Source organism: Caretta caretta, chromosome 3, assembly GCF_965140235.1.
Source record: "Caretta caretta isolate rCarCar2 chromosome 3, rCarCar1.hap1, whole genome shotgun sequence".
NCBI classification, from domain to species: domain Eukaryota; kingdom Metazoa; phylum Chordata; order Testudines; family Cheloniidae; genus Caretta; species Caretta caretta.
Window position 1 is genome coordinate 122616170 of NC_134208.1, and position 17239 is coordinate 122633408.

Here is a 17239-nt window from a genome sequence, read left to right on the forward strand (position 1 = left end):
TTGGACCCCATAGGGGTTACACGCAACAAGGAAACTCTCCTCAACAGCTTTTTCTCGGGGCAGGGCCTAGTCTCCAGTAAGATCCCTTAGTGTGCAACATCCTCATCAGTCCCCAGGGCCTCACACTGAGCCTCAGCAACAACCATGACCATCTGATGAACCTCAACAGATAGCAGCTGCTGTCTCTTCTTCATTGCCCGATGAAGCTGTGGCTCCTGTATTTCCTCCTATCCTGACAATTATAAAGCTTTTCAGAACTTCTTGCATAGGATGGCAGATGCTCTGGAAATCCCTTTGGAACTTGTACAGGTGAATCATAGAATATCAGAGTTGGAAGGGACCTCTGGAGGTCATCTAGTCCAACCCCCTGCCCAGAGCAGGACCAATCCCCAACTAAATCATCCCAGCCAGGGCTTTGTCAAGCCTGACCTTAAAAACTTATAAGGAAGGGGATTCCACCACCTCCCTAGGTAACGCATTCCAGTGTTTCACCACCCTCCTAATGAAAAAGTTTTTCCTAATATCCAACTTAAATCTCCCCCACTGCAACTTGAGACCATTACTCCTTATCCTGTCATCTGCTATCACTGAGAATAGTCTAGATCCATCCTCTTTGGATCCACCTTTCAGGTAGTTAAAAGCAGCTATCAAATCCCCCTCATTCTTCTCTTCTGCAGACTAAACAATCCCAGTTCCCTCAGCCTCTCCTCATAAGTCATGTGTTCCAGACCCCTAATCGTTTTTGTTGCCCTTCGCTGGACTCTCTCCAATTTTTCCACATCCTCCTTGTAGTGTGGAGCCCAAAACTGGACACAGTACTCCAGATGAGGCCTCACCAATGTCGAATACAGGGGAATGATCACGTCCCTCGATCTGCTGGCAATGCCCCTACCTACACATCCCAAAATGCCATTGGCCTTCTTGGCAACAAAGGCACACTGTTGACTCATATCCAGCTTCTCGTCCACTGTAACCCCTAGGTCCTTCTCTGCAGAACTGCTGCCTAGCCATTCGGTCCCTAGTCTGTAGCGGTGCATTGGATTCTTCCGTCCTAAGTGCAGGACTCTGCACTTGTCCTTGTTGAACCTCATCAGATTTCCCTTGGCCCAATCCTCCAATTTGTTTAAGTCCCTCTGTATCCTATCCCTACCCTCCAGCGTATCTACCACTCCTCCCAGTTTAGTGTCATCCGCAAACTTGCTGAGGGTGCAATCCACACCATCCTCCAGATCATTAATGAAGATATTGAACAAAACCAGCCCGAGGACCGACCCTTGGGGCACTCCGCTAGATACCGGCTGCCAACTAGACATGGAGCCATTGATCACTACCCAGTGAGCCCGACAATCTAGCCCACTTTCTACCCACCTTGTAGTGCATCCATCCAGCCCATACTTCTTTAACTTGCTGACAAGAATACTGTGGGAGACCATGTCAAAAGCTTTGCTAAAGTCAAGGAATAACACGTCCACTGCTTTCCCTTCATACACAGAACCAGTTATCTCATCATAGAAGGCAATTAGATTAGTCAGGCATGACTTTCCCTTGGTGAAGTCCTATAAGCTTTTGTGAATTCTTCGCTCCTTCATGCTGGAGAGGTTGTCAATCAGTGAGATTCTGCTGGAGCCAGCACAACGTCTATGACAGACACCATAATCAATTCCACTTACATCCAAGAGAACTGACAAATAGTGTCAGGGCCTGTCTGTAACACAAAGCAGAAAAGTCTGCCCAAGACTGATGTATGCAGCGAAGTGCAAAAGATTTCTATTTGGGCAATTCTGCAGCAGCCTCTCCTTTGGAAATCTGATCCTCTGTGTGACTATTGGTTATTTTTCAAGAACTCTGAATTATCTGTTGTTTATATCAGAGTGCACCTCGCAGCAGTTTCAGCTAGTCCAGGGCCACGTGAGATTCTCACACTCAACGGTAGCTGGGTTCCTCAAGGGCCTAATTCATGCTTTTCCTCCAATACAGGAGCTTCCTCCTTCCTCAGATCTCAATGTAGTTTTAGCTAGAGATTGATAGGTCCCCCTTAGCATCATGCTCTCTAGACCATCTTTGAGTAAACACAGCCTTTTTACTAGCGATCATGTTAGCTCAACGAGTAGGGAAGAAGCAGTCAGTCATGGCAAACACACTGTCTTCCACAAGGACAAAGACTCCATCCAAATTTTTTTACCTAAAGCGATCTCAGACTTTCGTCTAAATCAGAGAAGCCGCTTACCTGTGTTCTTCCCTAAACCACACACCAGTAGGGGGAAGCTAGACTTCACACCTTGGATGTACCCAGAGCCCTCTACTTGTACCTTGATAGAACCAAAACACGCTGGGTATCCCCTAGACTGTTTGTTGCTTTTGAAGATAGGGTAAAGTCAAGGGTAGGTCAAGCAATATCATCCAAAGATTTTCTAAATGGGTCTTTGATGGTATTAAATTATGTTAACAGCTACCTAGTTTAGACTCCATCCCAGTCAAGTCTAGGGTTGCCAAGTGTCCAGTTTTCAACCGGATCGCCTGGTCAAAAAGGGACCCTTGCCGCTAAAAGTCTGGTCGGCTGCACGGTGGGGCGAAGGCAGGCTCCCTGCCTGCCTTGGCTCCATGTGGCTTCCAGAAGCATCGGCGTGTCCCCACTCCCACTCCTACATATAGGGGCAGCCAGGGGGCTCCGCACGCTGTCCCTGCCCCAAGCACCAGTTATGTAGCTCCCATTGGCTGGGAACCATGGCCAGTGGGAGCTGCGGGGGTGGTGCCTGTGGATGAGGCAGCGCGCAGAGCCGCCTGGCTGTGCCGCCACATAGGAGTCAGAGTGGGGACATGCCGTTGCTTCCGGGAGCTGCTTGAGGTAAGTGCCACCCGGAGCCTGCAACCCCCTGCCCAAGCCCTGATCCCCCTCCCTTCCTCTGAACCCCTCGATCCCAGCCCAGAGCACCCTTCTGCACCCCAAACCCCTCATCCCTGGCCGCACCCCCAGCTGGAGCCCTCACAGCCCCCACACCTCAACTCCCTGTCCCAGCCTGGAGCCCCCTCCTGCGCTCCAAACCCCTTATCTCTGGCCCCACCCCAGAGCCCGCACACTTCCCACACCCCAATGCCCTGAACCAGCCTGGTGAAAATGAGCAAGTGAGTAAGGGTGGGGAGAGGGAGCGACAGAGGGATGGGGGATGGAGTGAGCGGGGGGTGGGACCTTAAAGAAGGGGTAGGGCCTTGGAGGAAGGGCGGAGCCGGGGGCGGAGCAGGGGTGTTTGGTTTTGTGCAAGTATAAAGTTGGCAACCCAAGTCAGGTCAGAGCTCATTTGACTAGAACACAGGTGTTGATAGATGTTTGGTTGTGTGTGTGTGTTTGCTCTGGTCTGTGCAGATAGCAGACTTTGATTGAACTGCCCAATAAATCCACAGACTCGGGTTTCAGCGAAAGAACTTGCTCAGGTTTGTTGCCAACGAAACAAGGTGCTAATGCCCTGGCTCAGTGCTTACAGAAATACTAACGTGTATGCTCGTGCCAATGGACTGGCTCAGTTAGTGGCAGGACTGTCCACTATCCCGTTGGCCAGACAGAGACACTTCCTTTGATGCTTCATTTTATACAGCAATACAAACAAGTTAGTATTGCCCCTCTGCCGTGGGTTGTTACCACCCATTACCTTGTACATGTTGGTTTGATCACAACATCTCTATCCATCATCCTGAACTTATATTTAAGAGAGGTCAACGTGTTCCTGTTCTTTTGGGGGAATGTGTTTGTATCAACTTGGTATTGGGGTTTTCTGGTACTACCCTTCTGGAATGTGTTTACGTGAGTATTGTGCCTAGCACTCCTTAGGAATGTATGTTTCTGCACCGTCAGCCCTGTTCTTGCTAGATTCTCTGAGCAGGGCCTGCCTCTTGCTCACAACCTGACTTTGCTTTATATCAGCAAAGTTTTGACCACTACTTTAGTTCAGGCCTCTGATACAAGGCCTTATATCTCAGGCTGTCTTTCTACTACAACAGGCAGCCTCTGTGGCTTCTTTGAGAAGTGTAGCCATCTCTGAAGTTTTGAAGGGCAGCTACCTTGGCATCAATAACATACATTTATAGAATACTATTCCCTTGTAGGGGCATCATGCTTGTTTTTGCAGAGCTGTCTTACAGTCACTGTTTGGGTAGACTCCAAGCACTCACCTCCTACACATCAGGTCACTGCTGAGGGTCATCAGAAGTGGAATACATATGGACGAGTCCCTCAAAAAAGAAAGAATAGTAACTTACGGTAATTGTGGTTCTTTGAGATGTGTTGTCCACATCTTTCGTGACCTATGCGCCTTCCCTGCTACTATGGAGATGGTAACACCTGAATTATTTATTGGCAAAGGAACTGAGGGATGGCTAGCCCTGCCCTGCCCCACCCCATAGACATGGCCCCAATGGATACAGCTGGCCAGAAAACTGCAATCTTAAGGGGCATGTGCAGCCAGAGGACAATACATGTGGACAACACATTGCTAAAAACCACAGTTACTGTAAGGTAAGTTACCATTCTTTCCCAACAGGTACAGATTCTGTTGGGAATCAGAAAAAGCCTATAAATGGAATTTATTCCTGCTACTCATTTTCTCCTTTTAGTGTTATTAAGCATATAACTTCTCTGCCTCCCTTATTTTAAATAATATCTAAACTTTGTTTCTAAATGCTTTGATAGCTGTCAAGGAACCTCTGAGTGAGAAGGAGAGTCCCAACTTCATGGGGCTGCACTCCCTTTCCATAAACTGAGCATTTTAAGGACTATTTACATTTCCTTTCTGGTTTCTTGGGTTTCTTTGTGGAAGAGCTAAAATGCACTAACTGGAAGTTGGAGAATATTTTAGAAGGACACAGGAGACAAAGGGTCCTGCACTGCCCCCTGTGCAATACAGAGCAAAAGTGGGGAGCTGGTGGGAGGACATAGTGCCTAGACGAGCACAAAAATATCTTTGTGTGATGTGGATAGAAGGCTAGTAAGCGTGGATAAACCTGAGACAATGCTGGGATATACCATTTGCAGGGAGCAGTTTTGTTGATCCATGTGTGCCACTCATTTTGCATCAAGAAGAGCCACCACTAAAGTCACAGCATTAAGGTTTCAGCATCTCTGCTGGGAGACCCACCACCAACCAAGCGAGAGCTTCATTCTGATTACTCACTATTAGTCAAGATTTTGCATGACTTGCATAGTGTTCTGCTGCTTCTATACTTGCTTGCTCTAAACATATGGGTTGGCACAATATTGAAATGGAAAAGAATGCTGGTCACCAAGGGCCAGGTTCTCCAGTCCACTCAATTCACTTTCCAGCTCCTACATGAGGCGGTGGCAGAGTAGTCACCTGCTACAAATAAGCAACGTTTCTGGCAATGGAAAAGGGACTGTATCAGGAGTGGGGTAGGGGTAGTGGTACAAAACTCCACTATCCCTGATAACTAGGGTCCTACCAACTTCATGGTCCATTTTGGTCAATTTCCTGGTCATAGAATTTTAAAAATAGTCAATTTCATGGTTTCAGATGTTTACATCTGAAATTTCATGGTGGTGTAATCCTGGACGGGAAGGGTCACAAAGCAGTTGGGGTGGGGGTGGGAGGGTGGTATGGGATTGCCACCTTCACTTCTGGGCTGCGGAGCTTCCTGCAGCTGGGGGAAGTCCTGGGAGATGGGTCTGATCTCCCACAGAGAGTGGTTGTGCAGGGGAAGAGGAAGTCCCATCCTTCCCCAGCCTTGCTGGGACTGGCAGCTGGAGCCTGGTCTACGGTAGCTAGATTTCATGGGGAAGACCTGATTTCACGGTCTGTAGCACGTTTTTCATGGCTGTGAATTTGGTAAGGCCCTACTGATAACGCAGTGGTCTAAGCTCCATTAGCCAGGTTGGCCATAGTATTGAATTGGGACCCAAGTGCTTTAGATAGCAGGGTTCGATTATACTGCAGTGTCCTATCTAGCTCACTCGCACTGAGCAGATGGTTACAGTGAGGGATGCCATGATGAGCATGTATGAGCCCTTGCTTGCAAGGAAACCCATAATACTGGAGTTTGAGCAATCACTTTACAGAGCACCTGGCAGCAGTCCAATTATGCAGCTCTCATTTTGACATTCTGATAACTATTTCAGGCATAGGATTACAGTGTTAATTGCCTTCACATTCTTAATGGGGCCAATTTTGAATCCGTTAACCATGACAGGGCTTCTTAAAAGTAGTGTTAGATCAGTTAAAATCTTAAAAATCCAACCAAAAATAGCTTCTAGGGACAGAGTGTGAATGTGATTTTGTGACATATGCAAGGAGTGGAGCACTTGTTCCTTTGCCAAAAGGAATTCTGTACTTATATTGAATATAATGGACCAGGACTCCTGTATTCCTAGGAGGGTGGTTTCATTCTTGTCAACACCCAATATTTTGTTCAGAAGAGAATGAACACTTTTTAAAAAATAGTTTGAATTTTTCATAATGTTTATAAAAAGTTGAGTAGAAATGACCATTCTGGGCTTCCCTACACAGCTGTGCCGCTGCATCTCATTCCTGACTGATAGTCTTGGGCCTACCAATGGAGGCAGATTTTGTGGTGATTTTTGCCATATGGAGCAACGCCCTCATGAGATTAGAATGAAACTCCCCAGATTCCTTGTGCCCTAAAATGGCACAAGAACACAGGTCTCCAACGTTTGTAAGACAGATGAATTAACCCACTGGGCCACCTAGCCCCCCCGGACTCTTTCTGTTTTGCTTTGTCATGAAATTTAATTCTTGGATCATACTGACTTGATCTGTGGACTTCATAGGTATGCCTAGGCTCAGTGTTAACAGAAGATGCCCAGCAAAAGGCCAGTTTGTGCGAAGAATGCGTCATCTCTGGAGTACTGCCAAATTACACATTCATCACTTACTATACGCCATTTGTCTTAGCATACTATGCTGAGATGTCCTGATCTCTCAATTAAGCAGAAATTTAACAAGTTGTTCAATTTTTGTTTTGTTTTGTTTGCATTTCCCAGGAGCCAATATCTTCCTTACCTCATCAGGACTGATTAAGCTGGGAGACTTTGGTTGCTCAGTAAAATTAAAGAACAACACACAGACAATGCCTGGAGAAGTGAACAGTACTCTGGGGACTGCAGGTGAGGAAGAATGTGCTAAAATGCTGACATGTTATGAACATGTTTAGCACAGACTAGTGAAACCTTCTGTCGAAAAAAGAAAAGGAGGACTTGTGGTACCTTAGAGACTAACAAATTTGGAGCATAAGCTTTCATGAGCTACAGCTCACTTCATCGGATGCATACAGTGGAAATATAGTGGGGAGATTTTATATACACAGAGAACATGAGACAATGAGTGTTACCATACACACTGTAACAGAGTGATCAGGAAAGGTGAGCTATTACTAGCAGGAGAGTGTGTGTATGTGTGGGGGGGACATTTTGTAGTGATAATCAAGGTGGGCCGTTTCCAGCAGTTGACAAGAACGTGTGAGGAACAGTGGGGGGAGAAGGGGGAATAAACATGGGGAAATAGTGAGGGGGGGGAATGATGAAGTGAGCTGTAGCTCATGAAAACTTATGCTCAAATAAATTTGTTAGTCTCTAAGGTGCCACAAGTCTTTCTTTTCTTTTTGCGGATACATAACTTCTGTCGAAACAGTGCTGAGGACAAATTTGAGTAGAGCTTGGTGTGACCTTATCGGGGAGGGATGCCTGGGGCAACTTTAACTGGTAGAGTGTATAGAGAGAGGAAGGCCCAAAGTATAGCACAACAAACAAAAGTTTAACGGAACAAAAGATGTGTATATAGCTTCTGAAAACTCACTCATATTCAGTGGAAAGTGTACGTAGCTGTACTGTTCTCTTTGACTAGATAAACATCAAATATCTTTGTCATACTTTCTATTCTTGACACATTGATTTTTTGCATCCCTGTTATGACTAAACAAGATAGCCTAAATTAAGACCAAGGGTAAGTAGCTGCAACTCTGTAGAAGTCCCAATTATATCGGCTCTGAATTTGGTTCTGTGTACTGAATATGGGCCCAATCCTGTGTGTGAACTCCCACTGAGTGCACCTGGAGGACTTGGGCTTAATTGGGTTACAGAATTCTAGAGAGGTAAGACTGCATCTGCACAGGAAGAGTGTGTAACTACATTTCACAGGAGTGTCCCCTTTTTTCTATTTAAGAAGGTACCTTCCTCTGCCCCCTTATGGAAATGGCATAGGATTCTTTTGCATTGGTGTTAAATTTTTTTTAAGCAAAGGAAAATAACTGAAAAATATGTACTGTTTCAGCCCTGTTAAGTATTATCCTTGAAGATGAAAAACATTTATGCTGAACTATTTCAGAGAACTCAAGAAGCCAGTAAATGACATCCTAGAACAGAAAGGAATAACCAGTAGTAATTGACTGCAGATGTATTGAAAAGCATTTGATTGCTCAGTTTAATCACTTTATTTAGATACATACTGTTCCTTCTGTTGTATAAATTGACACCACCGTATGTGTTGTTTCAAAGCATACATGGCACCCGAGGTAATTACTAGAGCTAAAGGAGAAGGGCATGGACGTGCAGCAGACATCTGGAGTCTGGGTTGTGTTGTAATAGAGATGGTCACTGGCAAGGTAAGAACATTTCACATACCAGATTGGTTCTAAATGCTCAATAATACAGGCTCAGCTATTTGTAAAAGAGGCTGGTGCAATCCTCCTCGTTGAACAGCATAAAATGGATATTCATTTATTAGCGGGCATTCCCCAAAGAAAAATCAAGTTTGCAGACTTGAATGAAAGGGGTCCCTTGCAGTCCTATGACTCTATGATACATTAACGTTTGGGGGATGGAACAGTCATTTGTTTGTTGACCTAGAGCAAGGGAGATCTTTCTGGTCCTTGGGTCTAAATGTTTAATAACTTCTTGACCATAACATTTTCTTTTCCTCCTGTGTAATTTTTGGGGTGTGTCTCATCATTCAGCTATGTCCTGCAATCATTTCAAGACCTGTGTGTGACATTCGCTCCCCATATTCTCAATCTCTCAGGAATTTCACAATAAAATCACTAGGAAATGCCCTCTACTCTGACCACTAGAAATGGCATTTTGTCATGTAACTGCAGATTGTTTCCTGTGTCCCACTTTAAGTTTCTTATTCATTCTTCCCCTGGTCTGTCTTCTGTTCTGTATAAACTTGTACTACTGTTCCATACGTGTGCTGTTTAATACAGAATAATGATCTCTCCCCCTCCACAATTTTAGGCTTGCTTCAGACTGAGTGCCAGTCAAAGCGTGTTTGTCTTTCTTACTTCCTAGGCATCAGCAGTTGCTCTGTTTAAGCACAGCTTGGGCATAGAAGTGTGGCTCTAAATGATATGACTTTCTTTTGGTTGCTCACTTTGACACAATGCAAAGTCTGAGGACAGAATTTAGCGTTCATCACTGTAATATCTGGACACCTTCCAGTAGTGCATTAAGCAACACAACTGGCATCCATGAATTGTCTGAAAATGAGCTGCACGTGTTCATCCGAGGCCTACTGTGTTCTTAGCAGTTTGTTTTAAAGGCTTTAGACCCACAATGCGCAATTCAAGTCCACGAGCACTGGGGTTTTTAGTAGATTTCTGGAGCTAGAGAAATATATGCTCCCTTCACTATTGGCTAACAAACAGAACAATTTACCAAACCTTGCATTCAGCAATTCTATTATTTGTTGCAGAGACCCTGGCATGAATATGAGCACAACTTTCAGATCATGTATAAAGTGGGAATGGGTCATAAGCCTCCTATACCTGAAAGGGTAAGCCCAGAAGGAAAAGACTTCCTTTCTCACTGCCTGGAAAGTGATCCAAAGATGAGATGGACAGCTAGCCAGCTCCTTGATCATCCATTTGTCAAGGTTTGTCAAGTTGATTTAGTGTCAGGATCGTAGTAGATAGGAATGAGAGAGATGTAACTTCATTGAATGCATGTACAACTGTAGGGCATCGTCTCCTGATAGTGCCTGCAAACCATGTGTGTTTTAAAATTTGTTACTTTTTGTGTTCTGCATAGTATTGGCTTAATATTTTCACTATCAGATGTCTGAATGAAAAGATCTTCAGTTATTTTCATAGCTAATAACTTAGGTTGGTACATTACCTGCTTAAAGGAGTGTGGCTGCAGCAAACTTGCACTGGTGTCTCTGTACATCTTCTAGTACACTTTCATCATTGAGTTTTAAGGGCTGTTACTATGTACATATGTAACTTAAACACAGAATAAAGCAACCTTGACACCTATCTTTAAATTTTAAAAACCTCTAGTGAGAATTTAGTGGTAGTACCAGCTGGGCTGTTAATGGGAGTCAGACCTAAAACTTTAGAGAGCACATTTACAATGACTTGAGTATTGCATAGATGACAGTCCATTCCCTAGCAATTTCAACTTTTTTATGCCAGAGAACTATGTGTGACAGGGTTTAAGTTTTATTTAATGACTACTTTCTAGTTTTGTTTTGTTTTTTCGAGGGGTTGGGGTTGGTATTGGTTTTCAGGCACCTGAAATGAAAGTGCTCTGTCCATTTCAAAGCCTATGTTGTTCAGTGGGATGTAGATTTTGTTTGGTTCTTCAGAGATTGGAACAGCTTATATAAATGTTAAACTTTTTTCATTATTTAAAGATCTTTTAATGTACAATTTAAAATGTATTAGAAAAAAGACAAAGCAGGCCATCTGTCCCCCTCAGTCACTACAAGATTGTTTAAGCTAATTCAGACAACAAAGTCAACTATGCATAATCCACACACTCCGACTGCTTTCCCTTGGTGTTACTCCGTATAGCCAGCAATGCTTCAAGAAGAGCGTTCGTCTTACCGGAATTAGAGTAATGAAATCGGATCAGTCATGTCAGCAGAAAGCACTATTATTCACGGGAAAGTGTTTTTGATGGGTAGGGATAGCATACAGAGGCATTAGCTTGTATCATAATATTGTCAATGAGTGTGATGAAAAAAGAGGGAGTTAAACTGTAAAAACGCTGTCCACTTGGTGATTTCTTTACTGCAGGCTGTACAAATTAGACTCATTTTAATTGCTGACAGTGTCGTGTCCTCCTTTCACAGGTTTGCACAGATGAAGAATGAAGTTACTCAATATGTGGCCACTTGTACTCTGGCGAAGTATCTGCTAATCACTACTGTATGTAATATTTACATAAAGACTGTGCTAAGAAACAGTATAAAATTTAAACTTACCATGACTGAAGACTGCACAGGTGACAAGCGTCACTTTTACTGCTGCTCCTGTATGTTTTACTTGGCACATGTTGCTCATGTGACAGTGTCTGCATGTTTCAGTGAAAGTGCCATTACTACTGTATATGGACCATTACCTTTTTGTTGTTCTTTCTTTAAATGTTTCTCATTTAAGTGAGAACTGTAATGTTAATATGTAGTATTTTTGGACTTTCTAGGTTCGAAAAAAGTTGTAGTGTTATCAGGCGTTCTGGACCTTGTTTTTTAAATCTCCCGTTTGAGTGCACTGACTGTGAACTTTTACTCTGTTTTTTTGCCCAGCTTCAGATTTGTTATGCAAAAGGCTGATTAATGAAATTACAAAAAAAGTTTTTCTCAATAAATGGTTTATTTTAGGAAGTTTTTCGTGCAGTTCTCTCTCCATGGTTGAAGATGCCAATATATATAACAAACCCAAGCCATTCTGGGATAAAACATCCACCCTGAAGCATTTGAGAAGCAACAAAGCATGGACTAAAATCACAGCCTTCTGTGCCAGTGAGTTCTTCTGGATAAGTTACTCTTACAAATGCCTGTTGAGTTCATCAACATGCAAGCAAGAGTAGTTCAGGTTTTTACCCCTCATGCTGCTTGTGAAGGAAGTATGAACTGTTCAGTGCTTACAGCTGTGTTCAATATGGCCAGTGCATTTTTGCAAGTACACAGCATCTGCAGTGAGGAAAAAATCACTAGAGCTTTTGGCACAGATTACATGGGTGGGGTTCCTACAAGTACTTTTTAAAACCTTAGAACTCAGTAGTGTGGAACATAAGAGCAATCTTTTACCAGAATGTGGGGCATTTCCTTTCATTCAGGAGGTCCTGGATTTTCTTTCTGTGCTCTTAAAAAGTAGCGTACCACCTCCTGATATACGTACGGGTCTCTGAAATGTCAGTGATCACCTAATTTTTGACTTCTTGTACCCCCTCTGGCTAATCTTCCCAGAGGCAGCAACATCTCCCCCTGAGTGTATCCACAGATCATGATAGTCGAACAACCTTCATCACCTATGAAGGCTTGCTGCCTATCTAACATATTTAGAAGACCACTGATGTTAGGCCCTGCTTAGTGTAAGATACACCAACCAACTCCTAGTTTGCATTGAATTTCAGAACATACTTGTGACTGCCAGCAAGAAATATAGAATGCTGATCAATGTTAGGAAAACAAAGTCAACACAGCAAGGTATGGTGTGTAGCAGTGTCTCTCGATGGTCAAGTGGTGAAACAAGTGAATGATGTAGCCATCTCTTGATTGTTCGTGTCTAGTTTCCCCTATTTAGGGAGATTAACACAGATGTGTAGTTTAATTTGATAACAGTGCAGTTTTTGCAAGCTGTTCATGTCAACCCTCCTGTAGGGCTGAGAGAGCTGGATACTTCCAGTGGAGGATTTGAGCTTTGGTGATGCTGCATAACCAGAAGTGTGAATAATAAGAGAGATTAATTTTTAAAAAAAGCACAATGACTGCAGAAAGTTATGTAGGGTCTCAAGACACAGTACATTAATCAGGCAAGATTGCATATAAATGACAAAAGGGAAGAAAGATCCAGATGCACTAGGATCCAATATAGAGAGCGGACATTTTACAAGTCTGAGAGTAGTCAACAGCTGTCACCTGAAAAAGACCACCTCAAAGATTTTCCTAACATAGTTTTGAAACATTTCTCCACAACCAACTAGGGCTACGGGAAGTTCACATTTTGGCTGCTCTGCTTCCTTGAGGGTGATACAGGAGGTAGAGTTTTACATTCTTTAATCTGCTCTTTAGCCCAGAAAAGTCAGTTGTGGCTAAAACCTAATAAAAAAACCCTCCACATTTGCCAATCAACTCTAAACATATACCTTTTAAACAGGCCAGTGGTGCAGTGTCCACAGCTGTACTGAAACATCAGTGAAGACACCCTCAAACATCACCAAACAATGGGCCAGCCTATAAAGTCACACTACCCCCCTGAAGCTCATAGAGGTGTTTTGAAAAACACAAACAAAAGAAAATTTATTTTGCTTCACTTTAACAGCCTTCACATTTTCCTTCCCAGGCTGTTGAAGCAACCCTCAGCTAGAGTGTGTTTGGTATCAGTTGCATTAAAAATTCCTTGCATTTCAAAGACAAGTTTTGCACTCTAACTCTTTATTTTTTTGTATAAACAAACTTAAGACGACTTTTGTTAAGGCAGTTGTAAAACATAAGTTGCTCAGGGGAGGGGAAGTGAACACTGATGTCTAACAAGACAATGTCATTCTTTTAATACAATAAACCAGACTTTTTAATTTTGGCAAGTACCTTTTACAGGCATTCCAGCAAAGCCACAAGAGGTACAATGCTGATTTCAGCAGCAAGGGCAGGATAATTTATGTAGAGTTTTGGAAGGTCCAATCCTACATTCCTTGTGCATCTAAAATTCCCAGTTAAAGCAATGGGACTTCTGGGAGTGCATGGAATGAAAGAGACAGATTTAAGTGCTTTAGCCTAATCTAATCTATTTTAATTCTCTCACTCAGAATAATTGATATGTATGAAGAAACACTCCACAATTACATAAACATTTTCATATTAACATTAAAATAAATACAAGGGATGTGTGCCTCTGAACTAATACACATTTGCTGTTCAGCAGTGAGCCCCAGTTGAAAAAGACCCTCCCCCTACTTTACCAAACCATACACTTTATCTGCACCAGTAAAATGGCTTAAACAGAGTTTTCCCTCCCTGCCTTCACTTTCAAAATGACAGGGACAGGCTGTGCAGGATTATGGGTGGTGGTGTCAGCAGTCCCCTTCATGTCAAGCCATCCCCTAAGGGGTTTCTGTACAGTACTGTATTGGGCTGTGTTTCTTCCTTGGTGGAGCGTTCCAGTTAGTTCTGTTCTCCTCCTCTACACCAGTAACGTACTGTGGCAAAAGCATGGGAGCAGCCTTATTCTCAGTATCTCCAAGAAAGTTAGTTACTCCATTCTATAATGTAGAAAAGGCCAAAGGAAGCCTGCAGTCATGTCATCTTTAAAGTTCACCTTCATTTCCCTGAATATTGAGAATCTGGAAGGAATAGGCTAGCCTTAGCAGTGAGTTTAAAAGACCCTTTCCCACTAAAAGCTAGTTAAGGCTGTGTGGGCAGGAAACCCTGAAGTCTCAGCAATTAGATACCAGCAAAATCAATCTGCCTCAGACATTCAGACTCCTTCCTTCAGACTAACAGCCATGAGTTTCAAACCCATTCCTTGCAACTGCCCCTCTACTAAAAAATAGTACTACCTGCCCTCTTATTAAGTTAGAAATATTCATCTCAAGTAACATTTCAACTACTGAACAGCAAATACCTTGTTCATGGATTTCTTTGCACTGTTAGCCCTGTTTCTTTGAGTATCCCACTGCACTCTTATCTGGTACAAATAAACCTGCTTGAGAAGCTTTCACTAAATTCTCAAATACAGATGGAAGCTGTGGCTTGGTGAAATGCACTATGCCAAAATCTAGGAGAAGAACAAGTGACCTTCAGGTATTCACTGGTTACAAAAAACTTTTTAGAGGAGGCGATTTCCACAGGTTATGATGTTTAAAAACCAAGAGGCCACAAAGGCAGCAGAGCTAGGATATAAAAACAAGCCTAGCTTAATGAAGGACAGAATTCTTTCCACAGGCAAGGGACTGGAATCGCTACAGGCAGTAAGGTTTTGTCACTGGAAACTAGATCAACTCCGTAGGACTGTGAACTGGAAGGCATGCCCGGAAAAAATTAACACCTAAGGAAATCATCTAGCTTCAAGTTATCTTAAGCTGCACCCTCTGAGGCAAAGTGTAGTTATTTCTCAGAAGAGACAAAAGCAAATGATTCCCCAACCTTGTTTTGTTGAAGGACATACAGCTGCTTTTCTTTCCTACCACTGTATGAAGGCCCATATGTATAAGTATTTTGTAAGCTAAAAATGATCTTATTACTTCTCCCAAAATGTAAACAGCATTCAGTCTAATCATTGCATACATCAGTGCTCTGAAGTTAATCCAAAACTGCTTAGTAATTGTAAGGAATGGTGGTGTGGTAGGTACATTTGTCATGTCTCAACACCACGGCTCTGTTCAAAATTCACTGGGTCAAATTCTACTACCAGTTACATCACAAAGACCCTACTCTTGCAGTTTGAGCTGGAGGGACAGACCCTCATACTCCGTCCCATTCAAGTTAATAGGTGCAGGGACTGAGTGGATCTCATTGTACAATTAGGACCAATATTGGAATAGCTCTGCTAAGACCTGTTTTCTGCAGGGGGCTTGGTTCAATTTGTCATTTCTTTAATTGAGCAGAGTATATTGAAATAACAGATTATGGTCATTAAATTGATAACATGATCTAGACATACAAAATTTCCATTTTAATTTTCTCATACCACCATTTATGATCCATTCCTGACAGCATGTTAAGAAAAACCTGTATCCCCGAACAGTCAATCACTTATATCACACTAGATTTTTTTTTTCTTCCAAATGTAAGACACTTCATATGAAAACCAACAAACAAAGGCCAACCTGTTTTGGAGAGGTGAGATGCAGAACACCTTTCAGCGAGTCTGAAATCTAGCCCCAGCTCCAAGGAAACAAAATGGGAGCACAAATTCAGTTACGCTCACCCCCACCCTCACTTGAAGGAGCATGATATGCAAGTAAAGAGTTTCAGAAGTTGCATTTGTTCCCTCTGGATTGAAGCAGTCTCTGGAGATATTACATTTGTTTCTGCTTGTTGTCATTGTTGCCATAGGTAGAGCCCTTGTTAATTTCAGTCACCCCTATCATCCATCGGACACCAACAGAAGCTGTAGCGAAAGAAGAAAAAAATTACGTAAAACTTGACTGCCACCAGGTAGCGATTACCATGTAAGCCACACAGAAGAGGTTTTAAAAGGCTAGTGGTGGTAACATGAGACTTGCTGTATTACCTTGTTGACAATAGTAATTATAAAGCACTTTTTAATCCATAGATCTCTGTGCTTTACAAAGGAAGGTAACTATTAACCCTATTTCACAGACAGGAAATCAGAGCCAGAAACATGCAGTGACATGCCCAAGGGAAGACAACAGTTCAGCAGGAGCTGTGGAAATAGAACCCAGCCCTTGCAAACACTGGACATGCTTCAGTCCATAAGACACTTTATATGCTTTTGCATAAATACACTACTGCTGTTCCTGCACTAATGAGCGCCACAGTTACGAATGTGCTAAGAACTAACCACATTTCACTAGTTAAAGTCCAATGTCAGCTTCAACGTTCTGCATTTGAAGGAGCGAGTGTATTAATATGATCCATTTGCAATATTTGAACTAGAAAGGAATTTCATTTCTCACAAAAAGTGAACAGACTTGTTTAAACAGGTTTCAGAGTAACAGCCGTGTTAGTCTGTATCCGCAAAAAGAAAAGGAGGACTTGTGACACCTTAGAGACTAACAAATTTATATGAGCATGAGCTTTCGTTGGCTACAACCCACTTCACTGGATGCGTGCAGTGGAAAATACAGTAGGAAGATATATCTACACACAGAACATGAAAAAAATGGGTGTTGCCATACACACTGTAACGAGAGTGATCAGTTAAGGTGGGCTATTATCAGCAGGAGAAAAAAAAACAAAACCTTTGTAGTGTGAATCAGGATGGCCCATTTCCAACAGTTGACAAGAAGGTGTGAGTAACAGTAGGGGAAAAATAAACATGGGGAAATAGTTTTACTTTGTGTAATGACACATCCACTCCCAGTCTTTATTCAAGGCTAATTTAATGGTGTCCAGTTTGCAAATTAATTCCAATTCAGCAGTTTCTCTTTGGAGTCTGTTTTTGAAGTTTTGTTGTTGTAGTATGGTGATTTTTAGGTCTGTAATCGAGTGACCAGAGAGATTGAAGTGTTCTCAAACTGGTTTTTGAATGTTTGACATCAGATTTGTGTTCATTTATTCTTTTATGTAGAGACTGTCCGGTTTGGCCAAAAGTTTTT

The 17239-nt window shown here is 42.7% G+C and overlaps 2 protein-coding genes across 8 annotated transcripts in view; one reads left to right on the forward strand and one right to left on the reverse strand.

The window, feature by feature from the left end:
• MAP3K4 (mitogen-activated protein kinase kinase kinase 4) overlaps positions 1-11621 on the forward strand; it is a 142924-nt gene extending 131303 nt beyond the window's left edge. For 4 of the 6 annotated variants that reach the window (XM_048844079.2, XM_048844081.2, XM_048844080.2 and 1 more), the window contains 4 exons: positions 7004-7126; positions 8513-8619; positions 9708-9887; positions 11091-11621. In XM_048844079.2, the coding sequence (XP_048700036.1) occupies positions 7004-7126; positions 8513-8619; positions 9708-9887; positions 11091-11111 (431 nt within the window). In that variant the 3' untranslated portion in view covers positions 11112-11621. Of the gene's footprint in view, positions 1-4354; positions 4472-7003; positions 7127-8512; positions 8620-9707; positions 9888-11090 lie in introns of those variants that run through there. The other 2 variants (XR_012667704.1, XR_012667705.1) reach the window with 2 other exon arrangements.
• Positions 11622-13377: 1756 nt separating this feature from the next.
• Positions 13378-17239, reverse strand: part of AGPAT4 (1-acylglycerol-3-phosphate O-acyltransferase 4) — a 122692-nt gene continuing 118830 nt past the window's right edge. Inside the window, exon 9 of one of the 2 annotated variants that reach the window (XM_048844095.2) lies at positions 13378-16068. In XM_048844095.2, the coding sequence (XP_048700052.1) occupies positions 15977-16068 (92 nt within the window). In that variant the 3' untranslated portion in view covers positions 13378-15976. The remainder of the gene's footprint in view (positions 16069-17239) is intronic. The other variant, XM_048844094.2, reaches the window with a different exon arrangement.